Below are 26,747 nucleotides of genomic sequence, written 5' to 3' on the forward strand. Positions count from 1 at the left end.
TAATTTCCCAAAATATATTTTCTGAACAAAATGTATTGTTGCATGTAGAAATAACATTCACATGTGGACATATGTAGGACAAGAAGTGCAGATTATGTAATGACATGCCAACACTGTACTACATAGAGAGAGACAGAGAGAGAGAAAACAGAAACAAACAGCAGGTGTCTCAGAAAGCCTTACCCAGTGGGCTCCAAACATCTCAATCCCTTTTCTATTTAATGTTGTATTTAATACAAAATGCTTAATTGCAGATTATAGCCTATTTCAGTGTCTTTTGGGCATCACTGTATCTGTTCATAATAGAAAGCCGTATTACTATACATATTCAGTCATTCAAAATCATCAAACACACTCATTGGCTGATAGTCAGGAGTTTAGGATTCACTTCTCTTCACTCTTCATTCGGTCCTTCATTATAAAACAATGAAATGCATCTCAGCAGAATTGGAAGAGAAATGAAACTGAGAGTGGCTATAAAAAAATCAGTCAGAAACACACATGGCAGAATCACATCTGCTCAATGTCAAACATGCTGGATTTGGAACAATGGCTCTGTTCAGAATAGCATACTAACATAATATTATCTTCTGTGTGATGTATTGTGTGCACAGTTGCTGAAATATCCCACAATGCAATGCGACTTGGCTTTCCATTGCCAATGAACTTGGAAGTTTTATCTATTGTTTGATCAAATTTTAAAAGTCATTTTCACACAACATTGAATTAATACAAAATAAACTTTATTTTCAAGATGATAACTGGATGCTGCTCATTAAATTAAACATGCAATGTAGTGGTTGTGTGACAAAAGTCTACAATACCACGGTATGCATTACAGCATAACACTACTACTACTGTTTTACTATAGTCTAAAACAGTACACACTTCAGTTTTCAGTGAGCAGTCATATTATAAGTTAGTACTTCTTTCTGAACACAGCCAATGATTGTAATACATCACAGTTGTACAATGTTACATTCCATTTCCCCTGTAGCTGATGTAATCTAATATAATCTGTTAGTAATTAATATACATAATTCTGAATACATATAAATCTGTGTGTACATATACACACTGTAGATACATCATATTGAGCCTACTCTCTGTTTCATCAAGTCTTGAACAAAGCTGATGGAGGGATACATGGGTGGACGGACGACCAGAGGTCTATAGGTTACTGAAGAGTTCATTTTTCTTGCTCCAGTCCATGGGTGGAGCTCTCTTATTGGAGCGTTTCTGGTGAGCGCGCTCTTTCACCTGCTGGAGGGACAGACTGAGTTCTGGGATCGCATCTTTGATGGATGGCTCCACAGCCTGAGAGGAGGAGAAACAAACATAAACCCATGAAATAACCTAAAATGGTGACTTTCAGAGTGTGTTACGAGCATGTGCTCAAGTGACAGTGGAGTTTTTTGAAACGATTTAAAATATATTCCTAATGGTTGAAGGTTGATGTGCTTTAAGGTACTTATGTTATGTTATGTTTGAAATGGAATACCAGCTGCTTACCACACAATACTTACATACTTTATATGGCTTACTATTTTTAAAAATAGTTTGTGAAAGAGTATGCGATGATAAATGTCAAAGAGTAGTATGCTAGATTCGTCACACAACCTCGTTATGTTTACTCCTGCAAAAAATGTTTAATTAAGTGTACTTGCAGCATAAAAACTATTAAACTAAGTATGCTTCAGTACTTTCATAAACTAAAAAGTGAACTAGAATCATATAGTTCACAGTATAGTTGCACATGTAAACATGTAAATATACATTTAAGCTAAAATTATACATTTATAAACTAAAAAATGGGCCAATTTAGTCCCCAAAAATATTGAAATAGTAGACTTACAAGTATACTATTAGTACACTGATATTAGTATACTTATTACATTAAGTACATTTGGAAAATATCCTTGAACTCACATGTACTTTAAGCATGCTTATTTTGTGAGTATAATACATTATACATGTTTGATTTTGTGGCACATCTTTAAAATTAGAATATTTTTGCATTTTTTATTTATTTTTGTGTAAAAAAATATCTTAACCCTATATGTCAAACAAAAGTCATTAAAAATCATGGCTGATATTACTTCTACTTCATTCGTCACATAGGAAATGAAAAAAACCCTGAAAAGTTCATGTTGAGCACATTGCATTGTGGGATTGAGTACCCAGTGTGCAGTGTGCTCTGTAGTATACTGCATATTTTGGCAACTGTAGTACTAGGTCACCTGGGTATTCTGTTTATGTAGGAAATTCTAAACATCATAGGTCAGTCTCACCTCAGGGGGTGGAGTCCCAGTGGGCGGAGTCGTGAGGGAGGCATTGGAGGATGCATTGGATAGGGACGGACTGATTGATAACTTTGAGTCCTTCAGCTCCACGTCTTTGGCCACATTTCCATTAACCTGAACAGCAGACGGTAACATGTCAGATCACCATAGTATGACTCTCCTAAGGCTCAGTGCTTGGCTTTGTGCACTAGGGGTCAGACTTGAGCCAGTAAAGTGCTGCATGGCAGCTGCAGTGTGTGGGCCTCAGGCTGCTGGAGACAGAGCTTCATTAACTGTAGGATTGGGCAGCATGAGCCAGGCATCACTACTGCTCCTCTGACAGGTGACAGCGCCCTCTTATTACCTCCTGCCAAGTCAACCATTAGCCAGAGCCTCAAGAATCCCTCTTACCTTCCCCAACAACCCTCTTTATAGAAACCGTCCTCAGCGTCTCTCTCTTCCGGAGACACAGGCTCTGAACTTATCTGTACCTGATCTGTCCATAAATATACATAAATAACACAAATGACCCATGAGCTCCAAGCACCAGTTAAATGAAACCAGTTCAATTAACAACAAAGGCCTTTTTGAATAAGCCTGACTGAAAACGTTAAAACCTGATAGAGATTAATCCTGTCAAATTCTGAAAAGAGATTGATCTTCAACCTCTAATGGGCTTCTTTCATGCAGTGACTTTAATCATTGTCACAATCAGAAATGAGTGTGTAATACAGACACAGACTTCCCTTCATATTTGTCTAGAGGGCTGACTTCACTAAACACAACGATATGCTAATATTTCAGTAATAGTCTAATATCAAAACATGCAAAGGTTTCCAATGACCTCTGAGAAACTTGCTTTAGTGTTTGTTCCTGCTGTGAGAACCCAAGTTCAGGAACAGGTCAACATAAACAACTCAAGTTGCTGTATTTATTTGGGAACGAGTACATTGAAAAACAAATTAAACCCAAACTGGAAAGTGCACATGGCTGAAAACTGAGAAAAAAAATTGATCTCGATATCCATGTACTCTATTTGTTCTAAAACAGCTTCGAATTGTGATTTTTGTTTTGTTTGACATTTCATTTGTAGCCAGATTGATTCAAAATATCAAATTCCAGAACTTTGTTTTTTACTAAATGAAAACTAACATTATTTAATGAACCCGATTTTGACAATGATGCTCAATGTTATTAAAGCAACGAGCCTCAAGATACCATGAATAACGACATGAATAACGTTTTTGGATGAACTATCCCTTGAATATGGCCTGCTAGTATTCTGTATTCATCTGATCTGTTGTCTTACCGTGTCCTCCATGTCTCCGTTGACCACAGGTTCAGGCAGCGGTCCTGCGGGCAGAGAGAAGCAGAACGGGTCAGTCACAGATCAAACCTAGTACATCTGCATCCTTCAGATGGGACTCTAACGCTCCTCATCAGAGACAGCGAGGAAGCACAGATAAAACAAGACACTTCCAGACCCCTAGAGAATAGCTAGTATGACATTCACTCCTTCTCGTGTTGCAGTGAGCAGATGTCGACTCTGTTACATACAGTACCACAGGTATGTGCTTCATTTATTATTCAGATGACCATCATCACCCTGGTGAGAGCCATGGTACCTGGATGCCTGCCGACCCCCGCAATTCTATATGGAACAAAGTCTAGAGGCCGTCATAGTGGATTACACATTACCAAATGAACTGACATGAGAGACGAAAGACGTATGTGGAGATCTGCCAAGACTTGCTTGTGAAAAAAAATGCACACATACTTTTAAAAAAGAGCACTTATTAGGGAAATAATACATTTTAAAGAATAAACTTAAGTGCAAACTTAATTAAATGTTTTCGGGCACTTAATTGTAAGTTATTTAAGTGAAAATTACAATAGTAGCTGTTTACAGTTAGGTGAAAATTTTTATTAAATGGAATTAGCTGAACATTAGAGTGCTTTTTGACCCACTTTAGTACATCTTAAGTGCATCTTTATATTCCTATTGTCTTTGAAATATGTTTTAAGTGTACTGCCAAATGTACTGAAAAACATTTATGGTAAACTAAACAATACTTGAATATAATTTCTGTTGAAACTTGGGTAACGCTTTAGTTTAGGGACCAATTCTCACTATTAATTTGTTGCTTATTAGCATGCATTTTACTAGCATATTGGCTGTTTATTAGTATTTATAAAGCAAACCACCATATTCTACATCCCTAATCCTACCCCATACCTAAACTAACAACTACCTTACTAACTATTAATAAGCAGCAATTACAGTAGGAGTTTATTGAGGCAAAAGTTGTAGTTAATAGTGAGATTAATTTTGAAGGGTCATAACAAAGCACCAGTGACCGGTGGAGATGCAGTGTAACTGTAGGTTGCTTATGGTTACCAAGAAACACTACAACTTTCTGCATTAACATTCAATTGTAATCGACTAGATTATGAAAAACTATGCATTACTTCATGCTTACATAATATTAAATATTTCAGAACTATACTAATGTTCCTACCACCAGATGGCTACAAGGTTTTTAGGAAGAACAGCAAACTAGTAAGGCAGATAAGAGAATTGAAAAATAATCCCAACACCCTTACCGTCTTCTTGTGTCAGAATTTCTATCTTTCTACCGACGTCTGAACACTACATGAGTGGTAGAAAACTGCAGGGAAGATACGATAACACTCAGCCCTGCTCAGATCCATCTGGCCCCCAATCGGCCCAAAACACACACATCACTGGCTGTTTGGACACTTCTGACGCCCTTCAGTCCCAATACGGCAATCTGAGAGCCACTCCAGACCGGCACCTTGGAAACCACACAAATGCTGCTTCCAAATTTGGGTGACAGGCAGCAGAGAGAGACAGAGAGAGTGAGTATGAAGTGTGTGTGTGAGAGAGAAGAGAAAACCGCTGAATGTACGGCTGTGTAGAAAATAGAATCCTACTGTATCTCACTACTTACTATTGAATACTGCACAGTATACACGGTATATATATATATATACAGTATATTGCCTGCACATTTGGAAAAAAGTAGCAATAGAAATAATAACTATTCTACAAAAAAAAAAAAAAAAACAGCAAATCGTTGTCATATGACTTGGCATCCATAATTAAATTTTGTATAAGCATATTTAGGCATTTGTTTCAAATAGATGTTAAAAAAGATGGCTGACATGAATTCTATTTGTTTCATTTGTCACACTGGAAATGGAAAATCACGTGGAGCGCATTACAAATTATGGCAAATGTAGCAGGTCAACTATATACTGTATACTGCAGAGACAGTAGGAGTAGTAACAAAAAGTAGCAATTTTCACAAAAATATGAAGCAGCACAACTGTTTTCCACATTGATTAAGAAATGTTTCTTGAGCAAATCAGCATATTAGAATGATTTGACACTTATATGACACTGAAGAATGTAGTAATGATGCTGAAAATTCAGCTTTGAATCACAGGAATAAATTACATTTAACATAATACAAATTAAAAAAAACACTAATTTTAAACTGTAATGATATTTCACAATATTACTGTTTTACTGTATTTTAATTAAATAAATGCAGCCTTACTTCTTTATCTTACTCACACCATGAGGCAGAAAGAGGGACACGCCCCCCCCCCTTTAAAAATTATTATTATTATTTTTTTTTTTGTAGTTTTACTACTATTTTTTTTTTTACTACTTTCAGTGCTGAGAAGTAAGTGTATTAGGTTGGAAAGTGCATGATAGTCCAGGGTCTGTCCATGGAAGCATGTTGTATGACTGCTGCTTATTCAGTGTATCAGTGAAACTGCAGTAAGGTTGCATAAATACAATACAAACATTAAGACTGAATAATACTTTTAAAGGAGTACTATTATATCCTTTTTACAAGAAGTCTTAGGTGTCTCCAAAATGTGTCTGGGAAGTTTCAGCTCAAAATACACCACAGATCATTTATTATGCTGTAAAAGCCCCCTTTTGGGTGGAAACAAAAATGAACTGTTTTCATGTGTCTCTCTTTAAATGCAAATAACTGCTGCTCCCCACCCTCTTTCCAGAAGAGAAGATGTTTTTCCTGTCCGCAGGTTGGAGTGACCCCTGGAATGTGAATTGTACCAGGGGAACCCTGCCAAAAACTTGTATTTTACCCTCCAGAACACGATTGGGCTAGTTTTGGGTAGCAACTGGGTGGGTATTGTTGTGAAAGCCTGGCAACCCTGGCCTTGCCTACTACCGTAACAACAAACAAAACCAGTGTTTCTTTTGATTATCATCTCTATCGCAGGTGAAGTTGCAGTTCCTCATCATTATTAAAAGTTTATTATTTGTATGAGTTTAAAAAGCCTTGTTAGTATAAATTTCTGATATTCGTATGTTTTATTTAATATTGTGACATACATTCCCAAAAGAAAACTCAAGACTGCATGTTGAGTTGTTTGAAGGAGTTCAGAAACAGTGCTTACTGATATAGACATTGCCTCCCTCTGGAGTGACTTTGTGCTTTGGTAACTTTGCAGATCTTTTTCATGCACAAACAACATTACGCACCAAAGACAGTTGAAAAGGAAAAAAGCATAATAGGACCCCTTTAAACATTTGTAAATGTTGGCTTGTGCAAATTCCTGCATATGCTAATTTATTTTTAAACAAAATGAATAATTCAGTAAGATGATGCAGCATTTTTTAAGAACAAATATGAACTAAGTAAATGATGACAAACATTCATTTTTGAACCCTTTTACTCCTACATATCCTCACACTCAGCTATAGGCTGCCATCCATTCAATCAGATGTGCCATTATTACCAGTGTTGTGGGTAATGCATTACAAGTAACGCAAATTACTTAATCAGATTTTATTTATCAAGTAGCAAGTAAAGTAACTCATTACTTTTTAATTTACAATGAAATATCTGAGTTACTTTACTTGTTTTCCCATTTATTGACTGACAGCTCTCCTGTCCTCATGCTGAGAGAAACCGGGGAGTAAGTGCAGCGGCGTTGTGTGTGCTGTGTGAACATGATGTTACTGTAGTTCTGGACTGAATGTGAACTTGATGTTACTGTAGTTCTGGACTAAATGTGAACGTGATGTTACTGTAGTTCTGGACTAAATGTGAACGTGATGCTTACTGTAGTTCTGGACTAAATGTCAACGTGATGTTACTGTAGCTCTGGACTAAATGTGAACGTGATGTTACTGTAGCTCTGGACTAAATGTGAACATGATGTTACTGTAGCTCTGGACTAAATGTGAACGTGATGTTACTGTAGCTCTGGACTAAATGTGAACGTGATGTTACTGTAGCTCTGGACTAAATGTGAACGTGATGTTACTGTAGCTCTGGACTAAATGTGAACTTGATGTTACTGTAGCTCTGGACTAACAGTGAATGTGATGTTACTGTAGTTCTGGACTAACAGTGAACGTGATGTTACTGTAGTTCTGGACTAAATGTGAACTTGATGTTACTGTAGCTCTGGACTAAATGTGAACGTGATGTTACTGTAGCTCTGGACTAAATGTGAACGTGATGTTACTGTAGCTCTGGACTAACAGTGAACGTGATGTTACTGTAGTTCTGGACTAACAGTGAACGTGATGTTACTGTAGTTCTGGACTAACAGTGAACGTGATGTTACTGTAGTTCTGGACTAAATGTGAACTTGATGTTACTGTAGTTCTGGACTGAATGTGAACGTGATGTTACTGTAGTTCTGGACTGAATGTGAACGTGATGTTACTGTAGTTCTGGATTGAATGTGAACGTGATGTTACTGTAGTTCTGGACTAAATGTGAACGTGATGTTACTGTAGTTCTGGACTAAATGTCAACCTGATGTTACTGTAGTTCTGGACTAAATGTGAACGTGATGTTACTGTAGTTCTGGACTAAATGTGAACGTGAAGTTACAGTAGTTCTGGACTAAATGTCAACATGATGCTTACTGTAGTTCTGGACTAAATGTGAACGTGATGTTACTGTAGTTCTGGACTAAATGTGAACATGATGTTACTGTAGTTCTGGACTAAATGTGAACATGATGCTTATTGGAGTTCTGGACTAAATGTGAACATGATGTTACTGTGGTTCTGGACTAAATGTGAACATGATGCTTACTGTAGTTCTGGACTAAATGTGAACATGATGCTTATTGTAGTTCTGGACTAAATGTGAACGTGAAGTTACTGTAGCTCTGGACTAAATGTGAACGTGATGTTACTGTAGTTCTGGACTAAATGTCAACGTGATGCTTACTGTAGTTCTGGACTAAATGTGAACGTGATGTTACTGTAGTTCTAGACTAAATGTCAACATGATGCTTACTGTAGCTCTGGACTAAATGTCAACGTGATGTTACTGTAGTTCTGGACTGAATGTCAACATGATGCTTACTGTAGTTCTGGACTAAATGTGAACATGATGCTTATTGTAGTTCTGGACTAAATGTGAACGTGAAGTTACTGTACTTCTGGACTAAATGTCAACATGATGCTTACTGTAGTTCTGGACTAAATGTGAACATGATGCTTATTGTAGTTCTGGACTAAATGTGAACATGATGCTTATTGTAGTTCTGGACTATATGTGAACATGATGTTACTGTGGTTCTGGACTAAATGTGAACATGATGCTTACTGTAGTTCTGGACTAAATGTGAACATGATGTTACTGTGGTTCTGGACTAAATGTGAACATGATGCTTATTGTAGTTCTGGACTAAATGTGAACTTGATGTTACTGTGGTTCTGGACTAAATGTGAACATGATGCTTATTGTAGTTCTGGACTAAATGTGAACATGCATTTACTCATATCTCAGTCGCACAAAAAACAGATTCAGTATTCCTCAAAATTAATAAAAACAGTGAAATGCAAACTCAGAATATGATGCAAACCTGTAATAATTAAATGTTAAAATAACACAAATATCCTTTATGTATTTAATCCTATTCTAATAACTAATGTCTTTGCTGCTGACCTTCGATGATCCAATTCAACCACACTAAAAAGGCAAAAATTATTTTAGATAAACACATTTGTGTTTCATTTTTTTTAATTGCTGAAGAGTGTTGAACTTTCTTCTCCTGTGTCTTATTCTTAATCCAGAATAGCAGCACAGCTGAAAGGTTTCTTTGAGCTGCGCCCTCTACTGTTCAGATGTGAATTTACATTTCCTTCAGCCTGAGGCTTGTTCATTTCACTTTTGGTGTGAAAAGACTTTTACAAAACTTTATATATTAAAAACAAACAAGTAAGCCCAGCCCAGATGAGAAAAAGTAATGCAAAAATAACGTAACACATTACTTTCCATAAAAAGTAACTAGAAAATGCAATTAGTTACATTTTTAGGGAGTAACGCAATATTGTAATGCATTACTTTTAAAAGTAACTTTCCTGTTATGGAAATGCAACACTGCCCTAGTGGGCCCCTCGTCACAGGTCCTGGGACAGTGTTCCCAGTTTTCGGCTAGTCTAATGTAGAGTGTGACAGCTAATCCCACGGCCTGACTGTGAACTGAAAAGAACTATTCACATCGAATCACAGATAAAGAGTGTGATTCTGGCAGAAAACAGACTTGTCATGAGTATAAAATGATCCTCGGTGAGAACAGCAATACCTGAGACATCTAAAACATTCGACTGCTCAGTCCTCCCATTTTCACTCAGTCTCTACGATTGAACTGATTAAATGTGATATTAGCGATAGCAGCTAATGCAAGTTTCCACTAGTGCTGACGCCAAACGCTTGCTCTGTAAATAAAATGAGTAAACATTGTCTCCACTCACTCATGGCTAATCTTGTGTCAAACATAAACACACACACACACACACACACACAAACTTTTGGTTTCCATGACTGCCGTTGGCACTGCACTTTCACTGGAGATCCTTGGCACTGAGTGATACAACGAGACAAACTAAATTGCTTAATAGGAAACCCAAAACCAGTGCAGTGTGAGAGACCAGAGAAAAAGCAGTTACGCATGTCTGAGTGACCCCTGCCAGACAATGACTCTGTGTCAGACGCCACCTAGAGGCAGCGTGACACTTACAGCTGCTGGAAACCTGTCGAAATCTTCTTTCACAAAACAGTTTTACTTTATATCTTGTGTCAGGTGAGAGTTTTGTACCTGTGAGGTGTTCTGCAGTGGGCGTCACTCGACACTTCTTGAAGAAAGCATCTGTGTCTGGATCTACGACGAAGAGTGTCGTGCTGTCACCTCCGGCTTTAATAGCAGCCACCACCTCAGCATGCTGCTTCCCCTCCATCAAAACCCCATTGACCTGAGAACAAACAATGACACATCTGAAGACACACACAGGACTAACTGACTCACACATAAAGGCATAGTTCACCCAAAAAATACAATTCAGTCATCATTTACTCCCCCTCATGTCGTTCCAAACCCAGTTTCAAGACTTTTCATGAAACCTGAGAGATTTCTGTCCCTCCTTTGAATTCCACCAAAATGTTGACGCATTTAAAATAAATGAACGACGTTTCAAAGTCTTATGGGTTTGGAATGACATGAAAGTAAATGCTAAAAGAATTGAGATTTTCTGGTTGAACTATGCCTTTAAGTGTTAAAAAAAAGAGACTGGGTATACTAAGTATATAGTATGCAGTGAAATTTATTTCAAGTAGTAGTATACCATCCACCTTATATTTGAAAGTGGAAGTAAGCTGTTTTCTGTGAATGTGCAAGAATTACGATTCATTGTATTCCATGTATATAGACCATTATATACTATGCACAGTATACAACATGCTGTAGAAATAGCAGGAATATGTAGTATGAGTAGTATGCAACTCAGTCAGCAATTGAGATTTCCTTATTTTAATTAACTGAAGATCAGCCAGGATAACTGCTTCTCATTGTCAAATGAAGAAAAACGGTCACTTTTTAGCACTGCACTGACATCTTTTTTTAGATGCATTATTCACATCTGCATTGTTCCAACAAAGAAAGTGTTTATCAAAGCAAGGATTCATTTTTCAATATTATCAGTCTGCTTTCCTGCTGTCCGAGGAAAGGACATCCTGTGCCTTTAATTCACAAACACTGAAGCATTGCATGTTTGCCGTGATTGCTATGCTGTCATTCCTTACTCACTCTTCAGCTTTTCTAACCTCATATTTTCTTTCCTCTTTGAAACAACAAAAAGTAGAAGGTGATTCATGCTGCATAACTTCAAGAATGACAAGCCAGAGTGTAAATATACAGGAGCTCTGGGAACAGCTCTCTCCGTCTCTCTCTGTGGGTCTATATGTGGAATGAGGGTGTGTCTGTTAGTGGAGCCCAGGCTCCGAGAGGAAACGGACAATGTGCGCTCAGCAGGAACAATAGCTGCCTGTCCAACACAAAGAGCCCGGCCCGCAGTAAGAGGCCCCCTCTGGGACAACAAAGACCCCTCCATCTCTCTCCTCCCTCTGCTTCCTTCCCTCCCTTCACTTGTGGCCTTTCTGTGGCTCTCGCTCCGGATGAAGCGGCTAAACTCAAGAATTACAACAGGACAGAGAAAACCTCACAGAAAAAAACACCTACTTGTGCTTTATTTTCAGTATTATTTACATTGTCTACAAAATGATTACGTATTCGAATCCGTTCAGGAACAAAACACCATTGTGTGTTGATCAGAGATGCACAACAGTTCTTGAAATAGAGCAAAAAAAATAGAGCACGATTGACAATGTTGTGTCTAAAATGCAAATCACTGGATATTAATTTCTTTTTAAGCCCAAAGCCGAATTCTATACAAATTTGAAATAGGTCATGTCACGTCACATCATGCTTTGAAACTGATGGGTAGTGTAACTCTTTACTAGGAAGTGCAAATGAACAATCTGAAGTGCACTTATTTTGATGTGCTGACTAACATACTAAAGCATATGTAAAGTACTTCATTATGATTTTACTCTAGTGTGTTATTCAACATTAGTTAATTATTTTAAATGTAATACATGACATAAAACTTTCAATAGAAATTACAGCAGTACACTTTAACCATATTTCAAAGACAATAGAAGTATTTATGAAATTATACATAAAGATGTACTTAAGTCTTCCTTAAGGGGGTCAAAAAAGCACTCTAAAGTGCTCAAATGTAAACTATAATTCATTTCATAGCAGTTATAGTTTGCTAAAGCGTGCTGCGTGTTCCTAAGTGTGTCTGTGTTTGGTTAGGAACACGTCTAATGTGTCTCTGTACCTGTATTAAGCGGTCTTTGGGCCTCAGGCCAGACCTCTGTGCTGGCGAGTCGTCATCTATAGCTCTGATGAACTGGCCGGGTCTGGACTTCTCGCTGTGCAGGTTAAAGCCGAAGCCACTGGGACCTTTCTTAATGACACATAGCCGGGGTCTGAGCTGGGTCTTCAAGTCTTCAGGACAGACACAACACAACATCAGCACAATGAAACACAAGCACGTGCCACAGCAATGCAGGAAGTTTGGCATCTCATTGACAGTGCCTTTCATCTTATAGGTTATCGTCTTGTATAGTATCTTAAAGTGCATAAGTCCTTAACCTCAGACTCCAAGAAGGCCTCACTAAATCCTGAGGCTGGTTACTGCTTAGTCTAGTCTTCCAAGTTAATCATCTAATTATTTTTTTCCATCATTTACATAAATAGGTAGACTGGTCTATTTGAATCTGAAAAGTAAGACTCTTACTCATTGACAAGTGCTAGCTGGTCAGACTAGCTCTTAAGACACAGTCTAAGCATATTGTCTGTGTTTATGTTTTTGGCCCTTGACCAAATCCAAATCACTGTATAAGGCACAAAAAAGAGCACTTAATGCCTAAACTTAAATGTGGATTTAATCTAATGTTTTCTTGTAATGTTTATACAAATAAAAATAACATGTATTAATGTTAAAATTTATATTAAATATATATTTTGTGTGTATTTATTTGTTTTTTGAGCAACACTAAGTAGGACCAAGGACACATCTTCATATTACTTCTACTGTCTTATGGTGATTAAATATACTGTTGAATGTACTAACAAGCATATAATTTCTATTATATATAAACTTGCATAACATATTTATTTATATTTGTATTTTTTTATTATATTTACATATATTTGTAATTACATATTTGTAATCATCAAGATGCAATTTAGTACATTTAAAATACACTATATTAACTGCAAATGTAATATCAAATAACAAATGAAATTTAACAAAATTATAATCAGGTACTTTACACATGCTTTAGTATGTCCGTCAACACATTAAACTAAGTGTATGTGTACGTCTTTATAACATCACAAAAGGTCATTAAAACATAATTTAAAATCTACTTTAAAGTAAACCTTTTAATTCGACATTTTTACAAAGGGCAGTTTTTAAAAGTGTACTTAAGTCATGAAAGTACACTTAAGTGCCTTTTTCTCCATTATTTTTATATTACAGTACCTGCAAGTACGGTTTACTTAATATTTTTAATCACATTTTTTATTATTATTTCATGGTCTTTTAAACATACGGAACAACATAGACAAACAAAAAGCTATACAACAGTAAATGGAAGAAAAAACAACAACAGCAAAAATAAATAAAACTGTAGACTTGTAGAGCACATTCAACACAATTAAGTGCACTTAATTTTCATAAGGGTTTTATTACGGGCTCCAGTCCTGTCCTGCTGGACTGAGGAATAGACCCAGACAGAAGGATGTTTTCCCTTTGTCCTGAATGTGATGGAAGTGGACAGCATGCAGGATGAGGTCACCTGATTATGAGCCGCCCCTCACTGTTCTCACACAGCACACGTACAGCGCATTGTCATCCAGGAAAATAACACCCTTCCGCTCCAAGTTGGGTCTTTTTATAGTTTTTTTTGGACAGAGATTCAAACTACTATTTGTGTTTAATGCACCATTGATTATATTTAGCCAAATGAAAAAAAAGAAAAAAAAAAACAGATTTCAACACTGGTAGGTTTGTAATTACACCCTTTATTGTAAGGGGAAACAATTTCACTTTCCTGGTAGGTACAATAAACCTAAGTCAGGGTAGGTGGCATATTTAGTTTAACACAAACAAAAACGAGGCTGTCAGGGACTGTCCATACAATATCACACTTTTCTGATCCAAAGTTTAATACGTCAGCAATTTGTTCATATGACTGCAAATATAAGCAAAAATATAAAAACAGGATGAACAAAAACGTCCTCCAGCATTCTCACTCTTTCACACAGCACTACGCCAGCATTTCCTCTCTGTTAGGCTCAAGCGCAGGAAAAGCTGGACTTCCTGTGGACCACACCTGCTTTCCACTGTCAGAAACAATGCGGAACACCACCCGCCTTCATCCACCCTGAACCACAGCACAACTCACACGCTCCATCACAGAGCCGTCAGCCTGGCGCTCTGCCCTGAGGATGGGTGGACATCGTGATCAGTATGAGGGGTGTAACCTGCGCTGATGAATAGTTCTGCTGCTTTTTAGACACATTTTAACCTCCACTCTGAAATCTTTAAATAAATCACAACATGATCTGGGCTGAGTTTCCCAAAAGCTTCGTAAGCCTAAGAAGTTCGTAAAAACGATGGTACGACTGATCTTAATATTACGGTCTGTTTCCCAAAAGCATCGTAACTTAAGTAGCTCTTGAAAATCATCGTAGATCTACGAGTGCTCTGGAGTAATAGTAAAGCCCTAAGTGCATCGTAAGAAGACGGATTTATGCGGTCACCTGCAGGACAATCGGCAGATTACACCTTTAACTTGATTCAAGTGCAATGTGATTATAATATAAGGATTTGATTGTGCTTTATTGTACACTTTATGACTTGTTTTCTTAAATTTTTTTATTAATTTATAAATGAAATAATTAAAAGGGGCAAAAAAAAATTAAATACACATCTAAATTAAATGACTGAACAAAATAAAAAAAGAAAAAAAACAAAAACGAATAAAAGAAGTAAAGTAGGAAATGCTTCAAAGACTGGGGGAAAAAAATGTCAATGACTTGCTGAAGTGCACGAAAACCAGCTATGTATTAGACCCGGAAATAACGTCTCTCTCTCTGTACTGTATATAAAGTATATTATATATTATTATGTAAATATATTAATATTATACACTATAATATAAGATAATATTTGTATTGTATTATAGTTATTATATCAGAGTTGTCTGGCTGGAAAGCAGCATTATGTTAACGTCAATAAACGATGGTGTACTACAATTATGAGCCATTCTAGAAGGTGACATTTCAGCACTTGATAAACGGATAGCGACTCCTAAGAAGCACTTAAAACACAGCTACGTGGGATTGCTTTACGTGCATTTTTGGGAAACGCACGTGAAACAATAACGAATGATCGTAAAATTACTCGTAGAAAACGCTCTTAAGCTCTAAGATTAATCGTTATCGGGAAACCCGGCCCTGATCATTCTGCCCACTTGAATAAATCAATCAGACTTTTTACAGTGGATTATGTAAATGTGGATCAAATGCTTTGAAATAACATTTGGTTACGTAGAAGACAGATTTTTAATATATTTTGTTTTTCTGCGATACATATTTTGAATTTTTCACCAGTTGACTTGAATATATGGAGCCCCGCACATGGCATGCAGGAAAAAATAGTAGGCTAAATCGTGCACACGATTTACTTTTTTGTTGCCTCGATTTATAAATTGTGTGCACGATTTACTAATTCGTTCCCCTGATTTGCTAAATCGTGCACACAATTTTTATAACGACATAATGAATTAGTAAATTGTGCGCACAATTTAGCAAATCGAGGGAACAAATTAGCAAATTGAGGGAATGGATTAGTAAATCGTGTGCACGATTTTATTTATTTTTTCTTGCATGTCATGTGCGGGGCTCCGTACGAATATGTCTGTTTTAAAAAAATTAAGTCCTGTTCACGCCAAGGATGATAACATTAACTATAATGTTTTTAGAATGGTTCTAATAACAAAACAGAGGAACTATATTGTTGGAATCACTTTCAGGATGCATTTTCCAGCTAATGAATGGAATCAGAAATCCACACAGCTTTAAAGCGGCAGACATCAACACTGCACACTTATAATATACAGGACTTTATCACCTATTGGGCCACCCATTCATTTATTGAACTGATGAATGGAACAGATGGACGATGACTTTTAGGGAGCCATTCTTTTAGGGCAGAATGATTTGGTGTGATTTTTCTGATAAAATTTTTTAACTGTGATTTGGCAAATATTTACCATGCCATATTGCTGATGCCTAGACATGCACACTTTACAAAAACTAAACCTCTGTCAGTAACCATAAAGTGAACAGTTAAAATCTTTCCACTTGAGTTATCATAGGCCACATTCCCACTGATTTTGACACATTCATTATGACTATAAAATAATAATGATCATTATTACAAGCAAAATTATACTGTTGTAATAAAACTATCAACTTATTTAACAAAACATTTATTTACTAAAAATAATTGTATTGTTCAGAACAATAGTACAATACTAACATTTATGCCTTTCTTTAAAAAAAAAAATGTGTATTTTCAAATTTGTTAAAGCTTTTATTTTGCATAGAAATGAGTTCATGTGGAGCAGCATTTACTGTGAACCGAGCCCCTCTGAGATGCTGAAACACCGGATCATCAGCTGCTCGTGTGTAAATGAACACCATGCCACGCTTATATTTAAATTGCAGTGATTTCATAAGCCATATCACAATTTTGATTAATCGCCTGAACAAAATTAAATGTCTGATCCCATTTGTTTTGTTTTTTTTTTTGTTGCTCAGCCTCAACAGTAAATGCTCTGCTGCCATGCTGGGCCACGGGCCACGGGCCACATCATCAGTTCAACAGAGAATGTGTTGTGCATCTCATGCGGAGGAATCTCAGAGAGGGCATGGAATCTGAGGAATCTGCTGCAATCACAAAAGCCTGTCCATCTTGTGAGGAGGAAACATTGAAATGAAAATGGGAGGAACCAAGGTTTGGCTTCCACAGAACATCCTGTGTACACAACCCCAGCCTTGACCTGAGATCAGCACTGCCAACCCGAAACAATCACTGCAACTGCCAACACCAAAAGCTCTTCCAAACTCTGAAACATGGAGGGAGTTGGTATATATTTTGGGTTGCTTTACTACTTGGAGTTTAATGGGGGACCAATGAATAGTGTTAATGAAACACTGCTGAGGTTAAATCAGTCAAAATCCAAGAAAATATGCATATTACAAAAGTAAATCTCTGTTCAGGCCCAACAGAGAAAATTACACATACTGTATCACAACGTCCAAATCCTCCAATGCACAGACATGATGTACTGTTATCTGAAACAGGCTGTTCAAGTAAGAAAAGCAATGGAAAAATATCAGAAGAAGCCATCTGGAAAAATTAATCACAATACTTTTTCATTTTCATTTCATCTTATTGTCATACACTCCAAATGCACATTAGACAGACCATCCAGAATTTTTTTTTTTTTGATACATTAGAATTAAAGAACTAAAATTTATCAGATCTTTTATTTATCAGAACCTACTGTATCTATTACATAACATTTGATGCAGACAAAGAGCAGATCATTTTTTATGCAGCCATACAAGCAATTTCTTCAGTCTCCAAAGTGTCCATGAAAATTTTCTCACAGCTGAAAATTTCATGACACAGCAAGATCATATTTAGTAAACTGTGTCAGCTGATTTGATGTTAAAGGAGAAGCTGAACTGAAATCTTGTTGACTGCTGATTCAGTGATAAAGGATTGCCCAGAAAATTACATACCATACACAGTGAATCATAAAGCCCAAAAACCAGCCATAATTATTAGCTTTGCTTATTTAAATGACTGTACCCAATACTATGCAAGCATTTAGCTTTGACTAGGCACACATTTAGCAAAGGAGCGCTAGTATGTAGCTGCCTGTTCAGACTGTGACAAGCTTATCAACCATTTACAATTCTACAATCATGCCATCAATGTCTCTTCAGTCACCACTGTATTTCTTACATACTTGAAAATACAGTCCTGGTGGAGTGAGCCCTGTCTTAGCCAGGAGGTTGTTCTACATTCAGTTTGCATGTTCTCCCCATATTGGCATGGGTTTCTCCCACAATCCAGAATATAAGTTTGTGAGTGTGTATATTAGCCCTTTTATTGACTTGCCATCCATCCCACCCTGGAGTGTCCAATACCGCTCCTGGAGTGCCAATTTCCTGCATAATTCAGCTCCAACCTCCCCAAACACACCTGCCTGGAGTTTCTGGTAATCCTGAAGACCTTGATTAGCTGGTTTAGGTGTGTTTAATTAGGATTAGAACTAAACTCTGCAGGACAGTGGCCCTCCCACCTCGGTTCAGGGTGTTTCACAGTGTCAACCAGACTTGGACTTGAGATGGACTTGAGTCTGAGTCTGGTATTGTCTGGAGTACTACAACACTATTTATTCCCTGTCTACAGCCCGTGATACTGGGATAGACACTAGCATCATCAAGACCCTACATAGGACAAGCGGTTTGGAAAATGAATGGATAGATTTGTGGTGGTTTATACCAGTGTTTCTTAACTCTGTTCTTTGTGGCACACAAACAGGCACAACATCCTATTTTCAAGCTCTGTCTAACACCTGATTCAACTCAGCTTGCTAGCAGAGACTCCAAGACTTGAAATGGATGAGCCAGATAAGGGAGACATCCAAAACGTTGGTGTCTATACACCATCTCTAAACAGGGTTGAATAACACCGTATAATCTACTGTAGACACATACTGTATGGTAGATGGGTTGTGGCAACTATATTCTGTAGGTTTTCTAATACAACAATCTTGACCAACAGTTTATTAGGATACACTGAAAAGTAAACCATCGGACAACAAATATTTACACATTGCCCTAATATATAAATAATTCCCTAGTAAACTTCCTGTAGATGAACTGCACGTATTACAGTGGACTGATCTCCACATGGTCACTGTATAACACAAGTTACATCTGTGCTAAGATATAAAGGCTTGATGAGACAAATTAAAGCTTCCACAAGTATTAAAGATGTTTCTCAACAAGGTGAAAAATATTTCCATTCACACAGCTTCATTTCGCCCTGTTGGGTCCAAAGTTCACCCATATTAGACTAAATGGTCTGCAAATGATCAACCTCACTGTCAAGCTAACCCAGCTCTAGGCTACAAGACTACAGCTGATGTAAAACAAAAACAAACAGTGTGTGTTCATGAGTCAATAATGAACTTGTACTCTTGTTCTGCTAACAGGTGGTGTATTACTGTACTCTCCCGGAATGGTATCAGAGCTATTAAATATACAAACATATCCCACAACTGAGCCCTATTATGTCTTTAACTAAACTCCAGAGAGAACAGAGACTATTCCTCATCTCTGGGAGCAAATCTATCACTCTCCATCCACTCAACTGGTCTGATTCCCAACTTATGGGCATATCCTTTGTGGTATCCTGTAAGGGAGGAGTGTCTAAGGACACATTTACACTAGTGTTATTGAGTCATTTCAGTAAAACTAGAATTGTCTCCTAATAAGTCTGGCTCATGACAGTATTCGTGTTGATGACGCAACCATAAGGTTCTGACCCTAAAATACAAACAGTAAGAAAACATCCTAAATTACATCAGAAACCCACTCGGGGTACCTCAGGGTTCGATACATGGCCCCTTCCACATTTTGATGTACATACACTCTGTTGGACCAATTATTTAGTTAATTATCTCCTCTGTCTCAACACATTGTAATGCATGTATTCATGAACTGGTCTACACAAGCTCTTTACATGCTTCTGTGCTTGTAGCAGTGTGATTGGCCATAGTGAGGATACTAATCTATTTTAGATTAATAAAGTTTGCCATTTCAAGTCAGACTTTCTTCAATAAAAGTTTTAGCTTATTTCCAGAGTAGATTCCATCCACAAACCCCAAGAGGAAAAAACACTCTTCACCTGCCCTTCCTCTGACCAGCCATCCAAAACCACTGACCTGTCTATGAGTGTGAGGTGGGTTTGGCCTGTTCTCACAACAAAAAGATCAGATCTCCTCCCTTGGACACTAGACAGAGAACACACACACACAAGCAATCCCGAATACCTTCAGAGGAACCTGCACCCACCCACCTCCATCTATACAGTCTGTGTTTACATGCTAACAATAATCCGTTTCAGGTCATTCCACACAGAGACTGGTGTTTGTTTATTAAAGGTACAGTGCAATTTGATCTCTAAATCCTTGGCTTTCAAACTGACAACAATGTAGCAGGTCAAAAAGCTACAGATCTAGGACAGAACGTTACCAGATGCTGGTAAATCAAACTGACATGGATCAATGAGAATAAAAAAAAACTGGTTATTTTGATGGTTAAAATTATTTTGACCTGAGTTTCACCTAGTTTCAGTTCACTGGTGCACACCAGCTTTTGCAAAACTGGTTTCATGCCAACCAAACAAAACATTTGCTGATGTCAAACAGACCAAAAGCTCTATTGTGAAAGTGCCGGACTAAACAATCATCAAAAGTGAGAAGAGTTTGTTGCATAAAGTTCTCAAAGAAAAGCCATTTACATGAAAAGAAAAGCTTTGCTGACCACACTACAACTACAAATACTTCTGAATATTTACTGAGACAAACTAAATTTTAAGTGGATCCAACCACAAGACCAAAAGTATTTCCTTTGGACCCTCTCTGGACCCTGAACTTCTTGGCAATTAATAAAGACAGATCCCCAGTCAGATGTTCTTCTTGTTTCTTAGATTAAGAGTGGGAGCACTGCTCCTAGATCAGTGCTTAAAGACAGGGGAAGTGTGATATCTGCACATCCATGAAAACAATCAGAGGAAACCGTTCACAGCTTTCTGGAGTGCCTGCTCTGCCAGCGGCTCCAAGAACAGATTCCCACAGACTGACTACAGCCTCTTTGAAGATCTGCTTTCAAAAACACCCCGATCACATGTTCTTGTCTCTCCATGAGTGTTTTCAGTATAAATGTGATTATATTTAAAAGCTCAAAATCAAAATGTACTGAATTTCATGCAAAAAAAAAAAAAAAAATGGAACAATATAATTAATCTAATCTTAATCTGTTCTTAGTTCTAGGTTCTTACATTAAACATTTTGAATCAATGTTTGTTGATGGCTCCTCTGAAAAATACCCAGGATTTAGCCCAGCCCAGCCTCCAGCATGTTTACACAAGAAATGGCCATTTGATCATGATGGCTCAAGGACTCCAAGTCCTTTTTGTGCCAGCTTGCTTTTACATCAAGTTAATATGAAGTAGATCAGGGATTTCGCCCGGTCACTGAGATTCCAGAGTAAATGTGCCCGGCCACAGGATGACGTACCCTAGTTCTTCCTGACAGAGGAGTTACGCAAGAAACAGCAGTTGACCTGGAGAGTCACAGTCAATTTAACCCAACACAAAAGCACTTCCACGCAAGTAATTGCCTCAGAGAAAAAGGCTTATGTAAGACCAGTCATCTGAACATGATCGAAAAACAGCCCTGCTATCCTCACAGATTTCATTCTGACTTCCCCTCGGAGGAGTACAGGAAAGCAACAGGCTCTTAACATGGAAAACTATGGGAAGAGTCATGTGGTGGTCATGAAAACATCAGAACACAGCCCGGGTTTTCTCAGTTTCTCATTCAAATGCTCCTGTTGTAATACCAAAGAGAATTACAACTCTTGTGCGATCACAAAAGCAAAAAGATAGAACTTGCAACATCAGCAGGTTTTAAAGAGTAGTTCTTTAACCGAGGATAAACTCCGATCTAAGTGGAGTCCTGTGTAGCATGTGATGTATTTTTGCCTATTTTGCCACTTTATAGTTGACCAGGAATGATTTGGAGAAGTAGGGGGAACAGTACTGGGACTTAATATGTAGTAGGACATGCACTAACTACTAGGCCACTAATGTGACTCCTTTTAAATCTTTTTAACTAAGGAGAAAATATGTAAATTTACATTTGTCTCACAAGTACTCACAAATACTAAACTACAACAAGACAAACTTATTGTTGGCTTGACAAAAGGCTAGTTTGAAGAAAAAGAAGTATGCTTAATTGTATTGAATGTGCACTTCAAACCATAAAAGTATGTTTTTTTGTTTGTTTTTCAACTGTATTTGCAGATAATATAATATTAATGAAATAAGAGGCCACTTAAGTGCACTTAAAGATTTCACTTTCAGACTACTGTGTTAACACAATTAAGTCAAAGTGCACTTTTTTAAATAATGTAAAATAAAAGGTTATAAATAAGTATGTTATTAATCTTTTGTCATGCTTTAAGAATTACAATTATTTTGATGTGTTGACCAACATACTAAAGCACATGTAAAGCACTTGATTATAATTTGAACTCTAGTGTGTTATTTGATATAATAGTTAATATATTTTAAAAACTACCTCATTACAAATGTATGACAAATAAGTTTCAATAGAAAGAGTTTATCATAAATGTTTGTCAGTACATTCAGCAGTACACTTTAACCATATTTCAAAGACACCAGAAGTAATTATGAAATTACATATAAAGATGTACTTAAGTCCTATTTAAGAGGGTCAGAAGGTTCAACTAACTGCATGTAATATCAATTTAAACTATAATAGATTGTAATTTAAATGCAATTAAGGGCCCAAAAACATTACATTCAGTTCACACTTGAGTATATTCTGTTAAAGTATATTATTTTCATAACGAGTAGGTCTTTTAGTCTATAGCGTTACTATTAAATTCTCAGAAAAAAGGTACAAACGCTGTCTCCGAGGTTAACCTTTTCAAGAGCTTCCAAAATGTACAATTTAGGTACTAACATGTACACTTTAGGTAATAATATGTACTGTACTTTTAAGGTACTAATATTTACTATTTATGGGTAAATATGGTGCACCTTATTGAAAGATACAACCCTCAATGTACCTTTTTTCTCTCCGAGTGTATAGGCGATTGCTTAAATGTTGGATTTGATGGACAAAAGCTCTAGGGAAGCTCTAGGAGGAGTAACAGTCACTTGTTTTTTAAAGAAACTATATGGAATATTTTTGATCCTCAGCTATGGGTATATATACCCATATAGTACAAAAAGTCCAGTTTGTCAATAAAATTAACCAACATAACTAAACTGGAGGCTTATATTGTTTAAAATATAGTTTAACATATTGTCTCTGACGTATCAGAATCTTGCTTTTCTTTCAGCCTGAACTCAAAATTGTCAATGTGACCCTCAGAGAAGACTTTCTCTCGTGGCATCCCTCATACATACCTGCCCTCATCCGATCAGACTGTTTAGACTAGTGCATCACTACATTACACAGAAGATCACTACAGGTGCAGAACGCATCCACACACTGAGAGCATAATGCCAGAAGGGCATTGAGGGTAATGTGGTTATGCAGATGAAATGGGAATGAAAAGGGGGTTTAGGCGGTCAACAGGACTGTCACCATGGGGAGCCCAGCTGTTGTGGAGTCTGGCCTTTTTCCTCCTTGAGTAATGTGCAAATCATTATCATGAGAGCAGTACACACACACACACACACACACACACACACACACACACACACACACACACACACACACACACACAAGATAGCAGAAAACAGAGCCATGCGTGAGAAAAACACAACAAGAGCTTTCTCAGACAGCTGCACTTCATCTGAGCAAAATATAATCCTTCATCCCTGAAACACAGAGATGATCTGTTCATCAGGTGAGCAGCTTTAAATGATGGAGTTCCAGGTAACAGTGTTCTCAAGACATCCTGGAACTGTGTGATGTGGTGTGAAATTGTGTTTACTCTGGACCGAAGCTGAATGGAGTTGTTTGTCTTCTGTGAGAACACTAACTGTGTTCCTGTGGAGGACGTTCTCCTCAAACACGCCAGCCACCCACAGTCAGTGACTGAAGCACTAGGTATGTGATCTGCCAAGTGCACTACAGTGTGTAGGTGTGTATTTCACAGTTGTCATAGCACACTGTTATAATTGCTTAAAGCAATTTTTCAACTGCACATATGGACAAAAAATCAATCCGATTGATATTTCTGTGATGTGGTTAGGGTTAGGATTAGAGTTTAGGGTTAAGTTTAACCTTTACTTAAAGTACTGTGGCAGTACCATGTTAAAGTGATTACTTTGATAAACAAGTACCATATTCATTCACAATGTACTGTATTTGCATGGTACTTTAGTACTTTCTTAGTGGGTTATACGAGACAACTAGATATTTTAGTATAAACTTGCATGAATGTGCTAGTATATTTACAAAAATTTAATATCAATGTACTTTGATATATTAGGGGTGTTACAATGCCACAGATGTGGCCCGATATTCAGATTAGTGCTCAACCAGTACTTTTTCTTCAGTGGTGGATTCTTATTACATAACTTCCCTTGTGAAAAAAAGAAGTACACTTTTAACATAGTTACAAATATGAAAAAGAATATACATAAGCGTGAACTGAATGTAATGTAAGTAAATGAAAATGTTTAGTTTCAATTTATTTTAAACACAATTAGCTTAACTTTAGAAGTTCAGAGTGCTTTTCGACCCACTTACTGTAAGCAGCACTTAAGTACATCTTAGTATATAGTTTCATTGTGGTAAAATATACTTTAATGTCATTTCTATTGAAACTTGTATGTCCTATATTTAAATATATTTTTGGTATTACCAATTTATAATGCTTAATTTGCAATTATTTACTTTTAAAAAGTTACTTTCTTTAGTATGCAAGTCAACACATCAAAATAAGTGCTCTTAGTAAACTTAGTAAATCTTCTGCTTTGACTTTTTAAAAGTGTACTTAACTGAATTAAGAAAGTAATTAAAGTGTCTCTGCTATAAAAAATATATATACTTTTAAGATTTGAAGTCCACTACAAGTGTTAAAAGTATACAGTTAAGCATACTTCTTTACCTTTATCCTTTATGTGCATTATACCATGATAAATGATTATCATAATCGCGTTTGCATGATGCATTAAAGTATACAGAAAAGAGCTAAAAACTTCATAAGTACCATATTTTTTCTGTCAGACAAACTTACAATAGGAGTATGCAATCTATAAGTGTATAAAACACAACAACCTGCTTATTAATATTTTACTTCTAAAATTAGCACGGTACTTCTGAATCAGAGCGCTCTCCTCGTCTCTCACCGTTTCTGAGCTCACGGATGTTCTGGGTTTCTCCACCGCGGGAAGGTGAACGGGAATGATTTCTCCGTTCCTCTTCGGCACCGGCGGCGGCGGCGTGTCCTCTCGTATCATCTCGTCGCTGATCTCGGCCTCATCATCACACTCGGGCACCGGGACGCCCTCCGTGACAAACTCCTTCAAACACTTCAGCTCGTGTTTCTTCAGCAGCTGGTCGGTGTCCACGTCCACCACTATAAGCTCCAGGTTCCCGGCGCTCGCGCGTATCCTCGCCACGACCTGCTGGTGGCTGTCGCTCTCCACGCGCTCTCCGTTCACGAACACCAACCTGTCGCCGGCGCGCAGACCCGACACCTCTGCGGGGGAGTCGGGCTCCACCAGGCGGATGAACTGGCCGCTTTTGCCCTTCTCTCCGTGCATATGGAAGCCGTATCCGTTCTCGCCCTTCTCCAGGACGCAGAGACGCGGGCGCAGAGTCTGGCTGGGCATCACGCGAGTCACCTGTTGATTTAATCTGACAAATAAATAGAAATGAAGGATAAATGAGAGTCCTGCGCTCAGATGCTCACGGATGAAGCATGTTAACACGCTCGGCCTCAGTAAATGAAGGGATTTGTTGTTGATAAAGTATGAGGGGAAAGTTCTAGTGTTCGAGTGTTTGATCGGCAGCACACCAGCATCCAAATCCAGCCCATGGAGGAGTGACTCCTCCTTCTCCTCCTCCTCCTCCTCTAATGGCTCTCCGCACTCAAAGAGAAAGCAGGGTGAACTCGGGTTAAAGCTGGGACTTGTTTTTTGCACTTTCGACTTATGTTATTTACTGTAATGCCATCATGATCACAAGTCACAAATGACATCTCTCTTGGGAATTGCCAGTTTTGGAAGCTTGCTTTGACAAAGGAAATAGATTATCATACATAAAATACGATTTTAAAAAGATATTGAAATGATGAATGCCATGTTAAATGATATAAATAAATGCTGCAGCAACTGCAGTTATGGTTTCAATTCCTCTTGCCAAAGCCAACAATGGTTTCAAAATTTCACATCAGTGTCAGTGAAGATCTTATAAGGCGTGTGATAAATAGAAGACAAAGCAAAACCAAGGTAAACAACACTTCTAAGCAGAACATTTTCCAATCAAATATCGTCCAATGGAATTTGAAAAAATGTAGTTTGACTATTCAAATCAATATTTTGTTGCATTTTTATTTATGAAGGCTACTCGTGCCAGATTTTTGGGTTTCTTGCCCTCTGAAGGAGCAAATGCAGGCTACTCATCAGACTGTAGTAATACACATTACCAAATGATCCAT

The 26,747-nt window shown here is 37.4% G+C and overlaps 1 protein-coding gene across 1 annotated transcript; it reads right to left on the minus strand.

Annotated features, from left to right (window-relative positions):
• On the minus strand, positions 1-26,117 carry LOC109083670 (Na(+)/H(+) exchange regulatory cofactor NHE-RF1-like). The gene is made up of 6 exons (XM_042730622.1): positions 25,435-26,117; positions 12,496-12,666; positions 10,416-10,569; positions 3,592-3,635; positions 2,292-2,417; positions 1-1,317 (listed from the first exon to the last, which is right to left on the minus strand). Exons 1-6 carry the CDS (start codon positions 25,918-25,920, stop codon positions 1,171-1,173), a joined length of 1,128 nt encoding a protein of 375 aa, XP_042586556.1. The 5' UTR covers positions 25,921-26,117; the 3' UTR covers positions 1-1,170.
• Positions 26,118-26,747: the final 630 nt, after the last annotated feature.

Source organism: Cyprinus carpio, chromosome A3, assembly GCF_018340385.1.
Source record: "Cyprinus carpio isolate SPL01 chromosome A3, ASM1834038v1, whole genome shotgun sequence".
NCBI lineage: Eukaryota > Metazoa > Chordata > Actinopteri > Cypriniformes > Cyprinidae > Cyprinus > Cyprinus carpio.

Excerpts from the sequence above, each read along its gene's own strand:
- LOC109083670 (XM_042730622.1), bottom strand. The coding sequence starts at position 25,920 with ATGCCCAGCCAGACTCTGCGCCCGCGTCTCTGCGTCCTGGAGAAGGGC. Across the intron at positions 10,570-12,495 it reads CCAAAGACCGCTTAATACAG|GTCAATGGGGTTTTGATGGA; the intron begins GTACAGAGACAC and ends GTTTGTTCTCAG. Across the intron at positions 3,636-10,415 it reads CACTGCAGAACACCTCACAG|GACCGCTGCCTGAACCTGTG; the intron begins GTACAAAACTCT and ends CTCTGCCCGCAG.